We start from the raw sequence: 23,645 nt of genomic DNA, 5'->3' as shown, positions 1-23,645 counted from the left end.
ATCTTCATATAATTATGAAACTCCAGAACTGAAAGTAATTTATTAGATTTGAGTCTTTATGAGTTGAATATTCCAAAGAAGTTTGGAGAAAAATGTTAGCTTTAGAAATGTTGGGGCAGCTAGAGAGAAAGACTACACTTCTAGACAAGAGGATATAAGCCTAGATAAACAACTTAGAAATATAGAAAGGATCCTCAGGGTGAGGAGGAGAAAGAGATGATTTGATTGCTTGCTACGTGCATGATGAGTATAAATAAACTCACTTATTGCCCCGACATTGTGAAAAGAAGAGCATGATCATCCGTGTAATAAAGGGGGAGTATGCATCTTTGCATTTTGTCGAATTTTATACTGGTCATGGAGAGCCTTCAGAGAGAGAACATATTCCACTTGTCCTTATAGAGAAGAGACAGACAAATGGTGTGTGGGGGTGGTGGTTAGTACTGGTGTTAAGTAGGAGACTAAGAAACACCATATTGATCCTGGCCTGGAGACCGTTCCTGGTAGTTTAACTACATTTTATCACAAGCTTATAAATAACACCCCATTGGTGGCCAGCATTTTTATAGGATCAAAAATACCTCCAGAATTACACAGTGATAAACACGGCTAATCTGTTTGCTATTGCTTTCTTCTCTTTTCCTCTCAGGGCACACTGTCTTGTAATTTCGTTTCTGTTGTTCTCAAGTAGCATAGCAGAACCACTGTGGGAGGGGAATTTTCTTATGGGGCCTTAAGAGGAATTACATTAAGCCTGATTAAATAGGTGTTCCTCGGGTCACTACTGCCTTGACATTTTCTGTTGTAGACTGTTCAGGAACACACAAAACTTATTTTGTGTAGACTAGATACAAAATAAAGAAGTTTGGTGAGGACTTAAAGAACATTATTTAAAGTTTTTACATTGCTGTAGATACGAGAAACATTTCTGAAGCATTTTAATATAGTAGAAATACCCATGTAACAAGATAATTGAGGCCACCCCATTTGCTCAGTCTCCCATCGTATGATGAGAAAATAAATGTGGAATTTCAGAACTGGTCAGAAAGTTTAATAGACTCTAAACTTTAGAAAAGTCAATTAAAAAAATAATACATGATCATGGTACAGAAGTCAAAAGGTACACAAGTGATGTACAGTGAAAAGTAAATCTTCTGCTTCACTTTCCCAGAAGTGGCCATTACCACTTTCTTGTAATTAGTGCTAGTGTTAAGTAGAGGACCGAGAAACACCCAGGTGATTAAGTCCTTGGCACAGTGCACATCTGCAGTTATACAAGTGCGTATGCGTGTCTGTATGCACATGCTTTCTCTTTTGCATACAGGCAAGCATATAATAGTTTTTCTACACCTTGCTTTTTTCTCAGTAAGCAAGTGATCTTGAAGGTTCCATAGGGTACCCGTAAATAAAAAGCTGCTGAGCCAGTTTTCCTGGCTTCATTGTATTCCACCAAATGCCTCTTTCAGTTTATTGAACTTGTCTCTCTGATGGACATTTAATTGTGTTCCATTTTTCTGCTGTCAGTCAACAGTGCTCCAGTGAACCCTTTATCCTTACAGTCAAGTTTGGATTCTGCCTGCAAGGAAAAACTAGCTGCACAGAACAAATAAAATGAAGTTAGTACTTTTACTGTGGTCTGTGTGGATAAAGGGGTTCAGACTGGGCTTGCTAGAGGTGAGCCTCGTTTTGATTATTGGAGGTGAGAAGGTTTGTCCTGGTTCTGTGGATTTACATCTGGGCTAAAGTGTTTCTGTAAGAATATTGCTGGTGACCTAATGGGATCTGATTTGGGATTTGCTTTAATGTATTGATTTAATTTTTTAGAATGCCATACTTTATTTTAGTTAGAAAATACCACTTATCCCCAATAGAAAGAAATTGCCATTTCTTTATCTTTGTCTCCTTTCAGAGGCCCAGGAACAAATGATTTTATACAGTGTGCAGTTTAGCAAATGCTCACACACAGAAGCATGGTAAAAAAAATTTTTTTGTGGGCAGGTGATTTTTTTTTAATTGAAGTATAGTTGGTGGGATTTGCTTTTAAGTGGAGAATGCTACAATTAGGTTGCTTTCTGTATTTGCACATTTTCAAGGCTTTGTCAATTTTATTTTTTTATTGTTATTTTTTTTTAATGTTTATTATTTACTTTTGAGAGAGGTAGAGAGAGTGCAAGCAGGGGAGGGGCAGAGAGGGAGACACAGAATCCAAAGCAGGCTCCAGGCTCTGAGCTGTCAGCACAGAGCCCGACACAGGGCTCGAACCCACGAACCGTGAGATCATGACCTGAGCCACCTAGGCGCCCCAAGGCTTAATCAGTTTTAAAGTTGAGAATTTATTATATATTAAGTAATTTTTCTATAAATAGACAAAGAATAAATAGTTACTAATAATTGTTAAGGTGTTTTTAAAAATACTTCGTTCATCATCTTAAAATAATTTTTAGTTGCTTCCAATTCTGTGTAGCCTGGGTTTCATATAAAGGTCACAAAAGATTAGCTCTTTCTTTTTACATAAATTCCCTTTCTAATATCCGTGTATTTTCTCAAGCCTTTTTTCCTTTTTACCCTGGCTAATTTTTAAATCTTCCATTGAAATTTAAGTAAGACATGATTATCTATGAGTGATGGGATTATGACAGACGCACTTTTTAAAAAAAATGATGCTAATTTTTTGAACTGTATTTTTGAACCTGAAGAAATGTAACAGAAATAGTAAATAATACTTTATTTTTTGTTTTGCAACCCAAGATGTGCTAGAGTGTGCTTTTGGATAGAGCAATGATTACGTGGCCCTCAATTTACTTTCTTCTCCTGCACCGAAGGCTCTCCCTGCAGCCTGCTTGGTGTGTTAGATGCTTACCAAGTTCTGTGTCCTGCAGATTCTAAAAACTCTTTTAATGCAGGGTGCAGAGCTCTCTCATTTCTCTTAACGTCCCACGTGCCTTGAACAAGTAGGTGCTAAATGTGTGGAGTCATTTCTTTATTTGCTATGCCCACCTGCAAAACCAGCAAGAATTCTTTTTAAAAATTGTGTTATAATTAGGTTGGGGGATGGATGTTTGGCTGATTTAAAAAATTCTTTTCAGGGGCGCCTGGCTGGCTCAGTCAATGAGCATGTGACTCTTGATCCCAGGGTCATGAGTTCTAGCCCCGCAATGGGGGCAGAGTTTACTTTAAAAACAAAAAAAAATTCTGCTCAGCTAGGAGATGTGGCTTGAAGGGTTATGGTTGCTTTGTCTTATGAAGTTTTTTAAAATTAACATGACCAAGCTTCCCATTGACTGGTTTAGAGTACAATGATAGTGATCTTTTTGATATCTATTTCATCTCCTTGCAAATTAGTATCCTAAGCTATTTGTTGGACCGTTTGGAATAGGGCTGTTCCACTGGAGTCACAAGTTAGGGATATAGGATGTTTTGGATAACTAATTATTTTTCCTGGTTATTTGAAGGATTTAATTACCAGAATAGTTTCTTTTTTCAGCCAAACTATTTTTTTTTTTCAGTTCTTTAAAAATATATCACACATTTCCTTGCCCCATTAGACAGGCAGAATAGGACTAAACATAATTTAACGTTTTTGTAATGAATCAGGACTGCCATTACGTATGTTCTCCCAGAGGGGTAGATGGTGTGAAATACTAAGGGGAACCTGAAGAGATCTTAAGGAGCTTGTTTTTTTATATTACTTCTTCTGTCATCTTTTTTTTTTTTTTAAGTTCCATAGTATCATTTGCTTCTTTTAAAAGAAGAGGGAAGAATGACCCAGGAAGAATATGGCCACCTTCCTATAAGCTTAATGAATCAAAGCTTGAAGCAGTCTTTACATGGATTTGGGGTTAATTTCCATTCATTTCCATCTATTCCATTAATTTCATTTCTCAATAAAAGTCATGTTTACTGTCTTTATCAAGGTCCCTCTGGCTTTTGGGGTCATGCAGAGTTTTAAAAATCATTTGAGCATCAGTGGTGAGATGTGCCCCCCCTAGCCTCTTGGTCAAGGGCAGCCAACTCTTTCATTTTGTGAGCATTAGATTTCTTGTTTAGGTGTAGGGATATCCATTCTCTTAATTACCTAAGAAAAGAGAAGATTTCTCACCTCCTGTTGAAGAAGGCCTTGGTTTTGCATTGGTGTCTCTTGGTTGCCTTCCAGTTCTCAGACCCCCTTGCTAGTTTCCTTCTTCCTTCTTCCTGGTTTCTCTATTCCATTTCCCTCTGATGCCCCCAGAACCTTTACTTGAAGGCCAACACCAAGCATGGGGAACATTTATCTTTTGGTTGGCAGATTATCCCATTGTAGTACATTAAAATACATATATACGTACATATGTACATATATATATGAGTTCTCTATTTTTTATGGTCTTGTGATTCTTATGTGACTATCAACCCTCTCCTCCTCACTTGCTATTCCTTTCTGCAGGGCAGAGCAAGCTATGTAGGTGCTGGATTTTAGTTTATGATAACTTCCATTTCTAGCAAAGTTTTCTTCAAAATCTTAATGTGGGAAGTGAGGTACCTAGGCAATACGTATGGCTTACAAGGTGCATATAGTTTTATACATTCAGTACAAAGTTTACCACACACAGTTCAGTAAAGACTGAAGGGGAAGGTGGCCTGCTGGATGGTATATTGGGACAGGGCTCTGTGAATTGGCTGCTAAGCTTGTGTCTCTCCTCCCCATTCCTTTTCTCTACTCCCACCACCTCTACAAGTGTGCCCCTTCAAATATTACTTGTGTTGGTAGGGAACTGGAGAGGCTCAGTCATTGGAAATGATTGCTGAATTCCGAATACAAAATCTTTAGAGCTGTTTTTATTTTTTAGCAGGAGGAAATAAACTTTCTTTCTTTGGTTTGTGTACAGGTTCTAGTAAATACTGCTTGCTGTGTTTTGATGTTGGTGGCTAAACTAATCCAGTGTATTGTGTTTGGCCCTCTTCGAGTGAGTGAGAGACAGGTAAGTCCAAATGGCAAGGATGGATTCTAGTGACCAGATTTTTTTTTTTTTTTTTGTTAACTTTGTGTTTGGTATAATTTTAATTTTTTAAAAATGTTTATTTATTTTTGAGAGCGAGACAGAGTGCAAGCAGGGGAGGGGCAGAGAGAGAGGGAGACACAGAATCCGAAGCAGGCTCCAGGTTCTGAACTGTCAGCACAGAGCCTGATGCGGGGCTCAAACTCATAAACTGTGAGATCATGACCTGAGCCAAAGTTGGATGCTCAACCGTCTGAGCCACCCAGGTGCCCCAGTGTTCGGTATAATTTTAAGCTTACAGAAAGGTTGCTTGAATACTCTGAAGCACTTCTATACACCTGTATCCAGATTCACGGTTGCCAATGTTCTGTCCCATTTGCTTTAACATTCACCTTTTATTTATATTAAATGTTTTTTTTCTGATCCATTTGAACGTAAGTTGTGGACATCATCCCCCTGTATCCCCAGATGCTTCACTATGTACTTCACAAGAGCAAGGACATTTTCTTATGTGACCATAGCACAGTGACCAAAATCAGGAAACTTAGCACCGATAAAATACTTTCTGTAATCCGCAGTCCATATTCAATTTGTAGCCAAATTGTCCTGGTATTGTTCTTTACAGCTTTTCCCCCCATAACTTTCATGAATGTAGTGTGAAAGGAAGCATAGATTTATTTTAGTTTGAATAGTAGTGAATACCACTCTTTAGGATAGAAGTTCCTTTCCAAAGGGATTTACTGAGAGATTTAAGTTATTCCCTTTGGAAAAGTAAATTAAGATTCATCGTTCCAGGAGCAGACAATTAGGTGGCTTGTTCTCGTTTCAGGTGGGGTGGTCTGGCATTGGAGCATTACTCCCAGAATATGCACGTATAGGAACAGGACGTGCTTCGGATAAAGAATGTGCCACAAGCGTACTGGACAGATTGGCAGTCCCCCAAGGATTTTAGTGTAGAATGTAGAATGGTGTGTTTTAAAATAAGAATTTAGAACTGGCCTTAACACAACACCATACAAACAGAACTATGTTTTACTTTATCTTTCTCCGGTGATAAGACACAGGAAGCTGCTGCATGAACCTATATTGGTCTCACTCTTTACCCTTTCAACCCAAGTCCTCTATTATCAAGTCGGCTGAGGTCCTAGTTCAGAGCTGAAATGAGGTAACTGTGTGGTTGAGGCCTTGGATGCTGTTACGAGCAGGACTGTTTGTTCTCCCAGAGAGTTTTCATTAGTGAATATTGAGCACTTTCTCCAAAATATCAACTCCAGAGGTCTCCCAAATGGCATCAATAGATTGTCATTTCTTTGGTGGGATACGAAAAGCTCCTTTTGATGCCTCTTTCTTTTTTCCCTCCCTCCTTCCCTCCCTCCCTCCCTCTCTTTCTTTTCTTTCTTTTTTCTTTTTTCTTTCTTTCTTTCTTTCTTTCTTTCTTTCTTTCTTTCTTTCTTTTCTTTCTTTCTTTCTTTCTTTCTTTCTTAAATGTTTAGAGAGAGAGAGAGTGAGCACTAACAAGGGAGGGGCAGAGAGAGAGAGAGGTGGGCAGAGGATCTGAAGCAGGCTCTGTGCTCACAGCAGAGAGCCTGATGTGGGACTCGAATTCATGAACGATGGGACCTGAGCCAAAGTTGGATACTTAACTGACTGAGTCACCCAGGCGCCCTGATGCTTCTTTCTTTTTCAAGAAAAACTTTTGACTTGCAGGCCAGAAATTGGTCAGGCCCAGGCAAGCCGTCTGAATGCTGGTGGACTCACCTGGCACCAGTGGACCTGATCTATAGTTTTCGTTTTTCTAAAATGTTAAATATCAGTTCAAAATTTACAGAAAGCATAACCTTGGAGCATTACAGAGACTTTTACAATTCCTAGAGGTAATGAACACATTTGTTACTGTACTTTCAGTTTTTCGGTAGACACCACATCTTTCATTTCATTTATTTACTTATTTAAAACTTCGAATATAGGTAACACACGATGTTACATTAGTTTCAGGTGTACAACACAGTGATTCAAAATCTCTATACACATTATGCCATTATGGTGTTCTCACCACTGTGACGACTTATTTTTTGACGAATGTCATCCAGGGGCGTTTATCAGGCACCAGTTTGAGTTAGAACTCTGCAGAACTGACACAGGTTTGCTCTGTAGGTGGTTCAAGGCCGCTCAATAAATAGTCATGTTAGAGGCAAAGACACTGAATATTGAAGATGGGGTAAAAATGGATGGAGGTTTAGAACAAGGAATTTTTTTAAAAGCCTACCGTGGCACATGTCCAAGCACAGTACACATGTTTAGTTCCTCCCACAATTCTGTGATCCCGGAGTAATAAGGCCCATCCTACTGATGGGGAGACCAAAGCACTGGAATGTTAAGTGACTTGTCCAAAATTGCACGGCAGATAGATGGTGGGGTGAAGATTCAAAACCCAGCATAAGATGTCCTGGGTTCACCTTGTACTTTACCTGTGCCAGATCTGAAAACAAGCCTTCACCAAAGATTCCTAGTTCCAATTGTTCTCTGTGCAAATGTATAGAGTACAGTGTGTAAAAGTTCTCAAAAGTATTCTTCTCTCTCTGTAGTCATTCACTTGTTACACATTCAGACTCCATTATTTCTGTTTCTATTCAGTTTTGCTTGTTTTCTGTTTCAGTTGTTTGAATCTGCGAAACAAATGGTTCAGAACAATTTATACAAATGTACTTAGAAGTCCTATTTCATTCTTCTTTCCTCAGTTCCTACCCCTCCCACAGATGGCTTGATAGTATATTTTAATATCTGGTGGCTAAACTCCCTTCGTTGCCCTTTTTCTTCAGGCTAGTGAAGATTTTTTTTTAATTTATTTTTTTTAATGTTTATTTTTTAGAGAGGGAGAGAGAGAGCAAGCGTTAGTTGGGGAGGGGCAGAGAGAGAGGGAGACAAAGAATTTGAAGCAGGCTTCAGGCTCTGAGCTGTCAGCACAGAACCCAACGTGGGGCTCAAACTCATGAACGGTGAGCCCATGACCTGAGCTGAAGACGGACACTTAACTGACTGAACCACTCAGGTGTCCCAGGGTAGTGAAGATTTTAAAAACTAGATATCCTCCCTGTAGGTGATGTACTCTCCCAGTGCTCCCAGGAGCAGTACATTTATTAACTTCTTTGTAAACCAGGTGGATGGTACTTACTAGAAACCATAAAAACATTTGTTACCCTTGATTTCATAATGCTGAAGAAATAGAAACTCTTGCAGAGATATTCATTGCAATATTTTTGGATATTGCACAATATCCAACAGTATTGAACAAAGTTGTTTTTATTGTCTATCTGTAACCACTAAAATGGTGTATTCACAGATTATTCTCTGACATTGGTAAGGTTCTCACAATAAGTGAAATAAAGCAATGTACAAAAATTGTTTTTTCACATTAGGAAGAAGACAAGAAAAAAGCATAAAAATGCTAAGGCATCATTTTTGTTTTGCTTTTCCTATTGATTATAGACTGGCCAATGAGCATATGTTGTTTTTTAATCAAAAAGGTGTTAAAAAAAAAAACCTAATCTTTTCTACTGTTTAAGAGTCCAAGAGAACAGAAGTATTAAAAATGATACTTGTAGCCTTCACCATTTTTTTAAATTTTGTGTTGGAAGTATATCATTCTTAATATACAAGGTACTAGACTAATATCACTCCCTTTTACTGGCTAAAATTTTATAACTGACAGGGTTACAATCCAGAGTCTATAAATTATTTTCTAGAAGTCTTAGCGTTATTCTTCAGAGGATTTATTTTTTTCTTTACCTTATAATTTCTTGTGGAAAACATTAGAAAGCTGAATGTAGAATATTTTCTCCAGGGAGGCCAGTTTTTGTTATGTTAACTCCTCGTAAATCAGTTAGATGTAATAGTACTCACCTTTATAAATGTTTTTCTTTTCAGCACCTCAAGGACAAGTTTTGGAATTTTATTTTCTACAAGTTCATTTTCATTTTTGGTGTGCTGAATGTCCAAACAGTGGAAGAGGTGGTCATGTGGTGTCTCTGGTTTGCTGGACTTGTATTTCTGCATCTGATGGTTCAGCTCTGCAAGGACCGGTTTGAATATGTGAGTTTTTAGCCATGCTCTTTCCTTGTTTAGTCACAGGTTTGCCAGGTTTGGATTGTATAAGATGAATGAGCCATAAAGGGCATGTCCCACGGAGGTCTCCAGGCAAGGTTCCTTGATCAGGTAGCCACTGCCTGTTTCTTGAGCGACTTCCTGCAGCAGCCAAGGAATGTAGGAACATGTCTCCTCCCCTACCCAATAGCATATTATGTTACAGCCCATGTGGGGTCAGTTCACCTACACAAACTGTTTTGATCACAGTTCAAGGAAAGCTTAATATATAAACTGAAAACAAGCAGCTGTCTTCCAGATATTTTCTGTTCTAGTCTCCTTCCATTTTTTTCCTCTAATTCTTGGAGCTTTCCTACTGACTGGTTTATGCTGTTTCTACCCCTGGGCCAGGACTCAATTAGCTCTCTTGGCTTCCTGGGTCCCGGGAGAAGCGAATCCTTCTTTGGGTGCAAGATCTGCCTCTCCACTTCAGAGCTGTGCAGGCGAACCCACACTCCTGAGGGCACCCAAACTAATGTCATGGATCCTGGGGAAATTCTCACCTACAGTTTTGCCCCTCGGCTAAACCCACTCCGGGGGGCCTTATTTGCCCCTGGTCCCTGAGGACCAGGTGGTCCTTGCACCTCTGTGTGAGTTCATCTCAGTCTGAAAGCCGTTAAGGCGTCAAGAACAGGAGTGCCCAACCTCCCTAACTGGTTTGTTATCTCCACCCTCCTGCTCAGAGTCCCAGCCCCAGCCTTTTGTTCCTGGCTGTGGCCTCTCCTTGTATACTATTAACATAGCATTGTGATCTAGGTGCTCTGCACCTGGATTACATTTCTGCTGTCCCAGCCCTAAACACTGTAGGAACGTTCTCCAAGTGAATTTTCAGGAGGAGGGCTCTACAGCAAGATCCAGAAAGAAACACAACAGAACATGATGCAATCTGGAGTGCTGTTGAATGTTGAAAAAGAGAATGATATACCCTTGGAAAATTGCTTGGGGAGGCTTATAATCCCACTGGTAGGAGGATCCTGGAGAATTTGAGATAAAAATATAATGTATATTGTTACTTTCTGTAAATTAAGTGATACAGATCTCTTAAATATCAGCTCATACTCATATTTAGGTTGGTTGGAGAATTTTGACTGTCTGTTAGTGGGATGCTTATGGCCACACAGCTAAGCACAGATTCCTGAGCAAAGACACCAAGATTAACCTTGAGTTTCTCAGTGAAGCTTAACACTGAAGTGAAGAAGAATGAGCTTCCTTCTCCTGTTTTGTACATTTCAGCTCTCCTTTTCCCCCACCACACCCATGAGCAGCCATGGGCGAGTGCTGTCTCTGTTGATCGCGATGCTGCTTTCTTGCTGTGGATTAGCAGTTGTCTGCTGTGTCACAGGCTACACCCACGGGATGCACACGCTGGCTTTCATGGCAGCAGAGGTAAGATGTGGATGCAGGTTTTTGCTCTGATCATATTCCAGTCTACTTTCAAGGAAGCCAGAGGATCCTTGTCAGGTTATTTTCACTCGTGCAGTGACTGATGGATATTTGGTCTTTTGTTGTTAACAAGCATATTTTGAATTCCTTGCTTTTGTGTTGGATACTGATATTGAAGGGAAAAGTGTTACTTTATGTAATCCTTGCTACAATGTAATAAAGTAATTATTTTTGCCAACATTTTTATAGTGCCTATTGTATGCTGGGGATTGCTCTAATACCTTATGTGTATTGACTCATTTTATTATTCCTGTTTATGAATGGGGAAACAGGCATAGAGGGTGCAGTGAACTGTTTAAGGTTCCAGAGCGGGCAGTGGTGACATCCAAGGTGCCATCCTTCCCTAGTAGGAAGGGCATTATTCCCCCTCAGATGTAATGAACACTGATTGGTGGTGATTAAAAAGGAAATACTCTATAATTGGGTTTTTTTTATATAGGACATAAATTATTTATTTACATAATATTTTACAGAATAACATAAATAAGTTCTTTTTTTATTTTGGAAGAATAATCTGAGATACTCATGTATATTTTAAATTTGCTTTCTGAATATACCAGCTTTTTTCATTAGAAATAAAAATTTGGGGGGCTCCTGAGTGGTTTAGTTGGTTAAGCGTCTGACTCTTGGTTTTGGCTAGGGTCATGATCTCACAGTTTGTGAGTCTGAGTCCCTCACCGGGCTCTATGCTAACAATGCAGAGCCTGCTTGGGATTCTCCCTCCCTGTCTCTCTGTCCCTACCCTGCTGGTGTGTGCACGCATACTCTCTCTCTCTCAAAATAAATAAGCTTTAAAAAAAAAAAAATGAGAAAAATTTTTTGGATGTCCTTATGTTCATTTGCTATATCTGCTTTTTTCCTCAGGCCAAGGGCAAAATACTTTTATCTTTACCATAATTGGTACTATTAATGAAAAAGAATGAAACAATAGATTGTTAAAGCTAATTAACTAATATCAAAACACTAAGTTTGAACTACTGTTTGGGAATTTGTTAGAATAGGGTTAAAGTTTATTAGAGTACCTGGCTGGGTCAGTTGGTAGAGTGTGTGACTCTTGATTAGGGTTGTGAGTTTGAGCCCCACGTTGGGGGTAGAGTTTACTTTAAAATATAAGTTAATAAATGAACAAATAAAATTTTTTTTTTTGCTTAATAGCATTGATTTCAGAATATAATGTAGTATAAGTAAAATTAGGAAAGGAGCATTTAAGTATTTAGTAAAAACATTTGCAATTCTAGTTGAATAGTTTCTGCATGTGTATATTTCTCTTGAAAATATCTGTTTAAAAGTTTTTTTGCACTGATTTATGTTACTAATTTGCTTTAAATATATTTTATTATAAATCACCATTTGCATGATACTCTGGTTTTCTTGCATTTTTTTTTTTTTTAAGAGAGGGAGTGTGTGTGTGTGTGTGTGTGTGTGTGTGTGTGTGTGGAGAGAGAGAGAGATAGAATGAGAATCTTAAGCAGGCTCCATGAGCATAGAGCCTGATGCAGGGCTTGATCTTAAAACCATGAGATCATGACCTGAGCCAAAATCAAGAGTCAGACACTTAATGAACTGAGACACCCTTTACTTTTAATATTAGGCCAAACTTTGGAAAAGATATACTTAAAAATAAAGACATTTAAGTTAGGCCTATTGGATTATACTATAGTACATATTTTTATTTTATTTATTTTTAATTTTTTTAAATGTTTATTTTTGAGAGAGAGAGACAGAACGCGAGTGGGGGATGGGCAGAGAGAGAGGGAGGCACAGAATCTGAAGCAGGCTCCAGGCTCCAAGCTGTCAGTACAGAGCCCAACGTGGGGCTCGAACCCATAAACCGTGAGATGATGACCTGAGCTGAAGTCAGATGGGATTAGTATTGATTTTTTAAGATAATTTATCATGTTACAGATTTCATGTTTTAAACTTAATCATATTTTTATATTTATAGTATTTCTCTTTGTAAAATACTTTCTATTTATAAATTGGAAGTTCCAGATCTCAAACAATGTAATAGTTCTATTCTGGCAGTTTAAGAGGACTTTTTTAAATATCAATTTCTGTGATACAGAGTTCTACAAAGGGCTTATTATTTATTTTTTATTTCCTTCGTTCTTCTGTGTGGGCAAAGGGAGCACACAAAGTGTTATGTCGAGAGCAGGTACTTATCTCAGACTGTGGTACCTAAACTATGCTCGGGTATAGGGTCACCAGGTATTCAGACACCCTTTGAGGTGACTGATGATGGTGACTTACTGCTGTATAAAATAGAAGTGATCGTCAGACCACTAGCATGAACCTCAGGATTGCAAAAGGGCTCCCCAGGAGATGGACAAGTGTAATTGGTTGTCACCTATTAACAGGAAAAGGCTTAATAAAAGTTGGGTTTCTAGGTCATGAAAGTATTCCGTGGAAATTTGAAGCAGATAAAAAATACTTGGTAAAACTGTAGTTGAAGCAGGTAAAAAATAGCTGTGCATGACATCCCCAGTCCTTACTTATCTTGTAACTGGAAGTTTGTACCTTCTGACCACGTTTGTCCAGTTCCCTAAATGTCCCTTGAATAAAGCTGCTTTTTAATTGAACTGAGAAATGCTTGTCTCTTATCTGTTTGTAAAAGTAAGTTTGGCCTGAGCAGTTACAAATTTTACTAAAAAGAAAAAATATACCTTTCTTTATAGTCTCTTCTTGTGACAGTGAGGACCGCTCATGTGATTTTACGGTGAGTAGAAATTTGGGAAGGAGGTGATCGAGGTCTATTCATACTGCTGATTTTAAGATATGACCTGAATGAAATCTATACAAATGTGACTGTACTATATCATGTTTAAGCCAAATTAAATTGTCACAGTAATTACTGAAAAGATTTTTCTCTGTTCATTGCAGATATGTAATTCACCTCTGGGACCTCAACCATGAAGGGACATGGGAAGGAAAAGGAACCTATGTCTATTACACAGATTTTGTCATGGAACTCACTCTCTTGTCCCTGGACCTCATGCATCATATTCACATGTTGGTAAGCTTCCTCAGAAGGAGCTCTAACAGAGAGCAAAGGTTTTTAGAAACAGAAGCCCTGGTTAGTTCATAGCAAATGCACCATTTGTGGATAAAGGATGTAAAGACTATAAAAATAAATGCAGCTGCGCCCCTCTGTGTTTCTGCCACCGGGTAGAAAGCAATGGCGTGCCTCTTCGGCTGGAGCCCGGCCAGAGGAGGGGTTTGCTGTCCTTCTAGGACATTCCGCTAACTCCACTGACTAAGTCACTGAGAATTCTTCTAATATGAAATTAGAAAGTGTGCTACACACTGTTTCTATGACTTCTATGGAGCAGTTACTTTGTAGGGTATCATGGGAGCTCTTGCAGTGTTAGCTACTTCATGGATTCATAAATTTTCTGTCTTTACAATTAAAAAGAAAGCACCTGTACTTAATTCCTCCTACTTCGTTGTTTACATTTTACTTATGTGCAAGAAATTTGAAACTCTGTTTCAATGGTTAACACTTCAGTGATGGTGAGAATCAACGTATTTGGTGGGCAGTTGAATTATTATAAGCCTGTTAAAGTTGTATTTAAAAATTACTGGGTTAGACACAGGACATTTCTTTTTCTTTTTCTCTCCTTTTCTTTTCTTTTCTTTTTAGTACTTGTACCATTTTATTTTATTTTTTTTAAATACTTATTTTGAGAGAGAGAGAGCATGTGCTGCATGAGTGGGCGAGGGGCACAGAGAATCCCAAGCAGGCTCCACACACTGTCAGCACAGGGAATCTGACATGGGGCTGGATCTCAGGAACCTCAAGATCATGATCTGAGCTGAAATCAGAGTCGGATGCTTAACCGACAGCCACCCAGGCACCCCAACACAGGACATTTTTTTTTTTTTTTAATGTTTATTTATTTTTGAGAGAGAGACACACAATACAGGTCGGGGAGGGGCAGAGAGAGGGAGGGAGAGACAGAATCCATAGCAGGCTCCAGGCTCTGAGCCATCAGCACAGAGCCCAATGTGGGGCTTAAACCCGTGAACCATGAGATCATGACCTAAGCCGAAGTCAGCCCCTCAACCTTCTGAGCCACCTAGGTGCCTTGACACAGAACAGTTCTAAGTCTGATTTTTGAAAGTAACTTTGAAAAGATATTAAAAAAACCCACGTATAGTTGTTTAAATCCCCTCGCCCCGAAACAAATACCCAAAGATAACTGTTAACATTTTATTTGTTTTTATATTCAGGTATATCTAGTCATAAATTGAGATCATATTTTAGACATGCAGTTCACTTTTGCTTTATTTTTAGCTAATGTATTTATCTCTATTGTCGGGTGCTAGCCACAGTTCTTTTTTTAAAATTTTTATTTATTTTTTTATTTTGAGACAGAGAACGTGAGAGCTGTGAGCAGTGGAGGGGTCAAGTGGGGGGCGCAGAGAGAGAAAGAGAGAGTCCTAAGCAGGCTCCGTGTTCAGCATGGAGCCCAACGTGGGGCTTGACCCCACAACCCTGGGATCATGACCTGAGCCGAAATCAAGAGTCGGACACTTAATTGGCTGAGCCACCCAGGTGCCCCTAGCCACAGTTCTTCTAAACCATTTTAATGCCTTCAGTATAAAAATCCCATCATACAGATGTATGATGATTTAACTAACCTTCGTAATGGATGTTTAGATTGTATTCAGTTGTTTCCTATTTTACATCTTTACATAATCTTTTTTATCACATGTTAGTGTTTTTTAAAGTTTATCTATTGTTATTTATTTTGAGTGAGAGAGGGGGAGAGCGAGCGAGCAGGGGAGGGGCAGAGGGAATGGGAAAGAGAGAATTCCAAAGAGGCTCCAAGGTGTCAGCTTGGAGCCCAACACGGGGCTCGATCTTACCAACTGTGAGATCATGACCTGAGCTGAAATCAAGAGTCAGTTGCTTAACTGGCTAAGCCACTCAGGCACCCCACATATGAGTTCTTTTAAGGTAGTTTTATCCTGCCTTTTTCACTTATTTTTCCATGTAATTATTCTTTAAAAAGATTATACATAAAATACAGTATAATGTTAATATATAACTTTATAATAAATGTAATTAGTGGCTATATATTATTACATTATATGAACCCATTTCCCTACTGGACATTTTGCTCATTTCCTGGTTTTATTTTTTATAATTGCATGGATGGACATCTTTGTGCATAAAGCTTTTAAATTTCTGATTAGTACCTGAGAAAAGATAGCTGGTGATAGAATGGCCAGGCCAAAGAGCATGTGCATTGTTTATGGTCGTGAGGTAAATATATGTGCTTGCTTCCCAAAAGATTGTTCTAGTTCAGCTTTTCCAACAGTAAGAGCTTCTGTTGCACGCCTTAACCTTCGTCACTAGCAAGTTCACATTCATTTTATGGTGTATTCTGTTCTCTTTCCTTCTTGTTCAGTTATTTGGCAACATCTGGTTATCCATGGCCAGCTTGGTCATCTTTATGCAGCTGCGTTACCTATTCCACGAAGTGCAGCGTCGGATCCGGCGACACAAGAACTACTTGCGTGTGGTTGGGAACATGGAAGCCAGGTGAGCGAGCCTGAGCTGATGTTGCCCAAGTGCACTCATTTTAGATCTTTCATAGTAACAGATCCCAGGTTACATGAGAACTGCTTTTGTAAGCTATTTACAGAAAGGTGAGGAGAATAAGTGGAGGCTCTGGAAGACTGCTGGGTGTGGATCCCCACGTAGTTGCTGTGTGATTTGGGGGCAACTTAATTTAAATCTCTGTGCCTCAATTGCTTCCTGTCTAGGGGTGATAGCAGAGCCTTCTTTTTGGAACTGTTGGGAGGGATCAGGGGATAATGCAGGTAACATACTTAGAACAGTTATGGGTATGTAGTAGCTACTCAATAAATATTAGGTGGTTCTTACTGTGTCATTATTTTTATCACTATTATTAAGCAGAAGCTTCCTTGGGCTTCTGCCCTCTATTTTATGAAGTGGGTCTCACTTATTCCTTACTCATGCGTGTTTATGTACATACACGCTCTTAACCTCACCAGAGGAGGGACTCACTCACCAACCTGAGGGTAAACCAAGCCTGACAATGTGAGATTAATGGGTATCCTTTTTGTGTCCAGGGGAACAGTTTGGCTGTTTGGGGGCTTTGCCTAGAATGCTCTCTCAAGTCCTTTTTAGCTAATGTGTTATGTGGAAGGAATTAAGAGGAGCTGTAGTTAAGACAGAGTTAGTTTCTGTGTGTAAGTTTCTTGCTTCAGTGGGCTGTGAAGAGAAAGCAGGTGTAATGTTTTTGATGGTCGGGAATGTTTTACGGAACAAGATGTCAGAAGGGGTAACTGGTGTCAGAAGGGCGAAGTTTGTGAAGTGGCACTCTGTGAACGTGTGTGGAATTGACGGAGCTGTCTGCCGGGTGCATTCGTCTCTTACAGGTTTGCGGTTGCAACTCCAGAGGAGCTGGCTGTCAATAATGACGACTGTGCCATCTGCTGGGACTCCATGCAGGCCGCGAGGAAACTGCCCTGTGGACATCTTTTCCACAAGTAGGGACAGGTGTCCTATCCGGGGCATGTGGGTGTTTGTGCTTGGCTCACGACCAGTCCCAGCAGAGAGTGGGGATGTTACCTCAGACTGGTCGTGGAGCGAGTGGTGCGGGCTCTGGGGAGCTTTGGGAGGTTCTCCTCTGTCCCTCAGCCTCTTGCCTACACGGCAGGACTGTTCCCCACTCACAAGTCCGCCATCTTAATTTCTGGGTCTGCTAACTGTCTTCATGCTCCTTGTCAATTTAAGCTCTGAAGTAGAACAGATACGCCTGTTAAGATTTAAAAGAAAGGGATGGGGGTGGGGGAGTCCTTGCTTTCAAACAGCTTCTGTGCTCCCTGGGGTAAGAGAATGTGTATTTTTACATTTTTCACATGCACAAAAGCAGCACCACAACAACACGCCAGCAAAGTGGGCTGAGTTGGGGACTGGACCAGAACTACCGAACAGTCCAGAAGAGCTGTGAGTGTATTTTCAGGGATAACAACACAGGATCTTCAGAAAATCCTTAAGATTGCACCAGTTCTATGTGGGGACAGGTTTGTTCCTCTCCCAGGGAGTGATCATTTTTGCATATTGGGAAAGTTTTCATCTTTATATCTTTAACCTTCCTTATTTTAGATTACCAAATTGTTTTTCTTTTCTTTTTTTAATATCGGAAGGGGTTTGGAGCTGGAGTATCAGTAACTGAACACATTTATTGATAGAATTTTTTGTGTGCTGGGCGCTGTGTTGGGGTCTGGGAGTGAAACAGCACAGACATGATCTCTGCTTTCATGCAGCTTACAGCCTAATGGAGGAGACGAACATGAATTAAGCAGGCACGTTTCTGAATGTATAATTATAAATCGAGCTAAGTGCTCTAAGGGGAAGGAACATAGTTCTTTAGAGCTTGTAGCAAAGGAATCTGACTCAAGCCTGGATGAAGTGACTCTTGGTGATGAGTAGGAGTTGAGTCAGCAAAAGGAGAGAGATCCTCTAGACAGGGCAGAATGAGGTGTGTGGAAGGAATGGGAAGAGATTCTATATGCCCGGGGATTAGATCATAAGGAGTGGCATTTGCTGATGCAGAAGAAGCGGGCAGAAGCTAGACCCTGCAGGGGCTTGAGGGCCAGTGGAAGGAGGGGCGAAGTCATCGAAGGGTTTTAGGAGGGGTTGGGGATCAGATTTGCAGCCTAAGAAAATCAGGAGGACTAGTTAGTAATGGCCGCAGTGGTTCGGGTGTGTTTTGAGAGTAGCTTGGGCCACAGTGGTGGAAAAGGGTTGGGGAGCAGTGGACAGATCCATCGGATTGGCCCTGAGAAAGGAATAGAAGACTGGTCAGGGATTCTCCTGGTTTTGTGGCTGTGCGGCTACACGTCTAGTGCTGCTGTCAGTTGAGATTGGGAGACCTGAGAATCCACACCTGTTTCTTCAAAGTTGCTGGGAGACAGTTGGGAAGAAGAACTCCAAGAGTGTACGTCGGTCTAGAAGAAACGTAAAGCACAAGATTAGGTTAAGTTTCGGATTTACTTTTTTGATTAGGGCAAAATTCATACAGCATACAGTTAACCATCGTAAAGTGTGCAGTTCAGTGGCATTTAGTGCATTTCACCATGTTGTGCAACTGTCACTTCTTTCTAGTCTCACAACTTTTTCATCATCACAGAATAACACCCCATACTCGCTAAAGTAATCACTGGCCATTTCTCCTTTCTCCATCACCGGGCAGCCACTCATGTGCTTTCTGTGGATTTGCCTAGTATGGACAGTTCATAGGAAAGGAATCCTACGTTTTGTGACTGGCTTCCTTCACTGCGTAGAATGGTTTCAAATCCCAAGTTGCAGCAAATATCAGCACTTCATTCCCTTTTTTATGGCTGAATTAAAAAAGTGATAATTTTATAATAATTAAGCAACTTACCCATTCACCTATTGTTGGGCTTTTGGGCTATTTCTACCGCTTGGCTGTTGCAGATGATGCTGTGATCAAATTTTTAAACAAGTATCTGAGTACCTGTTTTTAATCCTTTGGGGTATACACCTAAGAGTGCAATTCCTGGGTCATATGTATTTCTGTTTTTAACTTCTTGAAGAACCACCAAACTGTTCTCTACAGCAGCCACACCATTTTATATCCCGCTGACAATGTGTGAGGGTTCTAATTTCTTCACGCTTTGTATTTCACATTTATTTATTTTTCTGTTTTATAGCTATCCTAGTGGGAAGTGGTATTTCATTGGGATTTTGATTTGCACTTCCTTAATGACCATTGATGTTAAACAGCGTGCTTGTTGGCTATTTGTATATCTTCTTTGGAAAATGTCTGTTCAAGTCCTCGGCCCATTTTTGAATTGGGTTGTTTGTCTTTTTGTTGATAAGTTGTAAGGGTTCTTTATAAATTCTGGATACTAAGCTTTCATCAGATATTATGATTTGCAAATATCTTCTCTCATTCTGTAGCTTTTCTTTTCAGGTTCTTGACAACGTCCTTTGATGCACACAGATTTTTCATTATCATGAATTCCAGTGTACCTATTTTTTCTTTGGTTGCTGATACTTTTAGTGTCAAGTCTAAGAATCCAGTGCCAAATCCGAGGTCATGAAGATTTACCCCTGTGTTTTCTTCTAGTAGTTTTATGGTGTTAGCTCTTATATTTAGGTCATTGATTCATTTTCAATTAGTTAAAAAAAAATTTTTTTTTAATGTTTATTCATCTTTGAGAGAGAGAGAGAGACAGAATGTGAGCGGGTAAGGGGCAGAGGGACAGGGAGACACAGAATGTGAAGCAGGCTCCAGGCTCTGAGCTGTCAGCACAGAGCCTGATACGGGGCTTGAAACCACAAACCATGAGATCATGACCTGAGCCAAAGTCGGACGCTTAACTGACTAAGCCACTCAGGCACCCCTTTTTTGAGTTAATTTTTATACATGAAGTGAGGAAGGGATCTGACTTCATTATTTTGCATGTGGTTGTCCTGTAGTCTCAATACCATTTGTTGATTCTTGTTTTTATTGAATGGTCTTGGGACTCTTGTGGAAATCAGTTGGCCATAGATGTTTGGGTTTATTTCTAGACTCTCAATTCCAATGGCCTGCATGCCTGTCTTTATTTTAGTACTATGCTGTTTTGATTACTGTGAATTTGTAGTATGTTTTGAAACTGGGAAATGGTGAGTCCTCCAACTTTTTCTTATTTCATATTGTTTTGGCTGTTTGGGGCCCCTTGCAATTCTGTATGAATTTGAGAATCCATGTTTCCATTTCTGCACAAAATGCCATTGGAATTTAATAGGGATTGTTTTGAATCTGTAGATCACTTTGGGGAGTATTACTGTTATAAGAATATTAGGTGTTCCAAGCCATGAACATTAATGTCTTTCCTTTTATTTAGGTATTCTTTAATTTCTTTCAGCAATCCTTTGTAGTTTTTAGGGTCAAGTCTTTCATCTCCTTGGTTAAATTTATTCCTAGGTATTTTATGCTTTTGGATACTGCTGGAAATGGAATTGTTTTCTTTTTTTTTAAATTTTTTTAAATATTTATTTTTGACAGAGAGAGAGAGAGAGAGACAGAGCATGAGCAGGGGAGGGGCAGAGAGAGAGGGAGACACAGAATCCGAAACAGGCTCCAGGCTCTGAGCTGTCAGCACAGAGCCTGATGCGGGGCTCGAACTCACAGACCATGGGATCATGACCTGAGCTGAAGTCAGACGCTCCGCTGACTGAGCCACCCAGGCGCCCCTGGAATTGTTTTCTTAATTTCCTGTTTGGATTATTTATTTCTGCTGTATAGAAGCATAACTGATTTTTACATGTTGCTCTTATAACTGTGCAACTTCCTGAATTCGATGATTAGCTCTTTTGTAGTGTGTGTGTGTGTGTGTGTGTGTGTGTTGTTTTGGATTTTCTATAATAGGATCATATCATCTGTGAATAGAGCTGGTTTTACTTACTTTTTTTTATTATTTGGAAGTCTTTATTTCTTTTTCTTGCCTAATTGCTCTGGCTAGGACTTGCTGTACAATATTGAATAGTAGTGGTGAAAACAGGCATCCTTATCTTGTTCCTGAGCTTGGAGGAAAAGCTTTTCATCTTTCAGTATTGAGTGTGATATTACCTATGGGGTTTCATGAATGTCTTTTATCATGTTAAGGGTGTTCTCTTCTGTTCCTAGTTTGCTGAGTATTTTTATCTTGAAAGAGTGGTTAGTTTTGGTAAGTGATTTTTCTGCCTCTATTGAGATTATCGTATGATTTTTTTTTTCTATTGTTCTAGTGTATGTTATGCTGATTCATTTTCTTATGTTCAACCACACTTGCATTCCTAGGATAAATCCCTCTTGTTCATGGTATGTAATCTTTTTAAATGTACTGTTGGTTTTGGTTCACTGGTATTTTGTTGAGGATTTTTGCGTCTGTATTCATAAGAGATACTCTTGTGGTGTCTTTGTCTGGTTTTGGCATCAGGGTAATGCTGGCCTCATAGTGTGTGATAGGAAGTTTTTCTCTCTTGTATTTTGGAAGATTTTGAATAGGATTGGGGTTCATTCTTGACGTATTTGGTAGAGTTCACCAGTGAAGCCGTCTGGTCCTGGGTTTTTTCTTTCTGGGAGATTTTTTGACTGAGTCAAGTCTCTTTACTTGTTTAAGTCTGTTGCAATTTTCTATTTCTTCTTGAGTCGTTTTAGGTAATTTCTTTGTTGGTAGGAATTTGCCCATTTTATCTATATTCTCTAATTTGTTAGATTATAGTTATTTCTAGTATTCTTACCATTCTATATTCTTACCATTTCTGGTAAGAAATTCTTACCATTTCTATAAGGTTGGTAATAATGTTCCTACTTTCATTTCTTTTTTTTCACACTTTCATTTTTAATTTTAATTATTTGCATCTTTTCTTAGTCCTGCTAAGAATTGTCAGTTTTGTTGATCTTTTTTTTTTTTTTTTTTTTTTTAAGAACCAGCTTTTGGTTTCATTGATTATTCCATTGTTTTTCTGTTCTCTATTTTCAGTTACCTATGCTCTAATCTTTATTATTGCCTTCCTTCTTCTGGCTGTGGGTTTCTTTGCTCCTTTTCTAGTTCCATAAGACACAAAGTTAGGCTGTAGATTTGAAATCTTTTTTCTTTTTGTGCATTTTTAGCTATAAAATTTGCCTCCGAGGCATTGCTTTTGCTACATCCCATAAGTTTTGGTATGTTGTGTTTTCTATTTCATTTGTCTCAGTATTTTCTAACTGCACGGGTTAATTTTTAAGACACTCATCTGTCTTGGTTGAGTGAACAACACATTAATAGGACCTCTTGGTTTGCCCTACTTTGTAGCTTTGGTTAATAGAATGGGAGTGGGATTGTGGAATGATAAGTTGTTTCATGCTGGTCTCAGCCTATCGATAATCAGTATTGGGGCTGCCCTGGCCCTTGTGGTTCTTATTATAATAGCAAGACACCCTTAGCAATAACCATCAGGAAACTTTGGAGAAAAAAGATTTGTAGGTACAGGTCTTAGAAAGCACATAGCACACCTGGGGCCACACAGGTTGTGGGTAGGATGAAAGTGTGGGGCTGGGGTTCTGCTTTTATTAGGGTGGAGGGTGGAGGCCTAGGGCTTCATGGGCTCACTCTTTCTTGGTGAATTTAAAAAATAAGAATATGAGTTTAAAGCACAGAAAGAGAAGACGCAACCTGTCCACTTGATCAGTGTTCAAAATCAACCAAGATCCCTAAAACAAATTGGGGGGAGGGGAGGGGCTGGCTCTTTATTTAGTCATGTGGCTGGCATTGTGTGTATTCGAGATAGTCATCTTTGAAGTGAAGGCCTAGGCTGTCAAAACTTAAAGCAGGTACTTGCACTGCAAAAAGAAAAGCCGGCTGTCCGGGCTTAACACTACGCTAACCAAGGGCAGATTCGTTTTAATCTGTGATAAAACTAAATGTCTAGGTTCTAGCAGATTATATAGCTAGATAATTTGTTTTGATAGAATAGGTCTTTGCAAGATTTCATTCAGAGTCTGACAAATATTCTGTCACATTGAAGTATCAAACTTAGATGGAGGAGAGATACTCTTTCAATAGAGTGTTATTATAGTTATAGAAAAAAATACATGTTTTTTTCTGAAGTTTGGTTTCTTTAGCTGTGAAAGTCTAGCCTTTTATTTTTAAGGCAACTGTGTCTAGTCCTCACCTTGGAGTTTTCAGGCTGTTATATTTAATGTGGGAGGTTTTTGCAGAATATGAAATTAGGTTTGCTTATGAAAAGTGTGTCACAATGTGGCATTATTGGAGGGTGCCCAGGATCTTAACATACTTTTGTAGTCCCACACAAGGCTCATTTTACTGGTGGTGTGATTTAAGGGTGTTCATTAGGGAAGTGGACTTGTGTTAATTACTTATCTACTTATTTACTTATGAGAAAAGGAAACAAACTTTTAAAATATATAATCATTTATCTGGTTGACTTAAATGATCACAAACAAGTCCTTTATATATAGGTGATGTTTATTTCAGGTGTGATAATGTTGGCTGTACACACTCATTATTTTGTCACATTACTGTCATAAGCTCTTCTGGAGCAGAGATAGTAAG

At 39.3% G+C, this 23,645-nt stretch overlaps 1 protein-coding gene across 4 annotated transcripts in view; it reads left to right on the top strand.

The window, feature by feature from the left end:
* The window catches only part of AMFR (autocrine motility factor receptor), a 43,671-nt gene that overhangs the window by 4,353 nt on the left and 15,673 nt on the right, over positions 1-23,645 (top strand). For all 4 annotated transcript variants that reach the window (XM_042918308.1, XM_042918310.1, XM_042918309.1 and 1 more), the window contains exons 2-8: positions 4,866-4,958; positions 8,901-9,065; positions 10,350-10,502; positions 13,235-13,275; positions 13,440-13,572; positions 15,974-16,107; positions 16,971-17,081. In XM_042918308.1, coding sequence (XP_042774242.1) covers positions 4,866-4,958; positions 8,901-9,065; positions 10,350-10,502; positions 13,235-13,275; positions 13,440-13,572; positions 15,974-16,107; positions 16,971-17,081 — 830 coding nt within the window. The remainder of the gene's footprint in view (positions 1-4,865; positions 4,959-8,900; positions 9,066-10,349; positions 10,503-13,234; positions 13,276-13,439; positions 13,573-15,973; positions 16,108-16,970; positions 17,082-23,645) is intronic.

This window comes from Panthera leo, chromosome E2 (genome assembly GCF_018350215.1).
Source record: "Panthera leo isolate Ple1 chromosome E2, P.leo_Ple1_pat1.1, whole genome shotgun sequence".
In the NCBI taxonomy this organism is placed as follows: domain Eukaryota; kingdom Metazoa; phylum Chordata; class Mammalia; order Carnivora; family Felidae; genus Panthera; species Panthera leo.
This window is presented reverse-complemented; position numbering and strand designations above follow the sequence as displayed.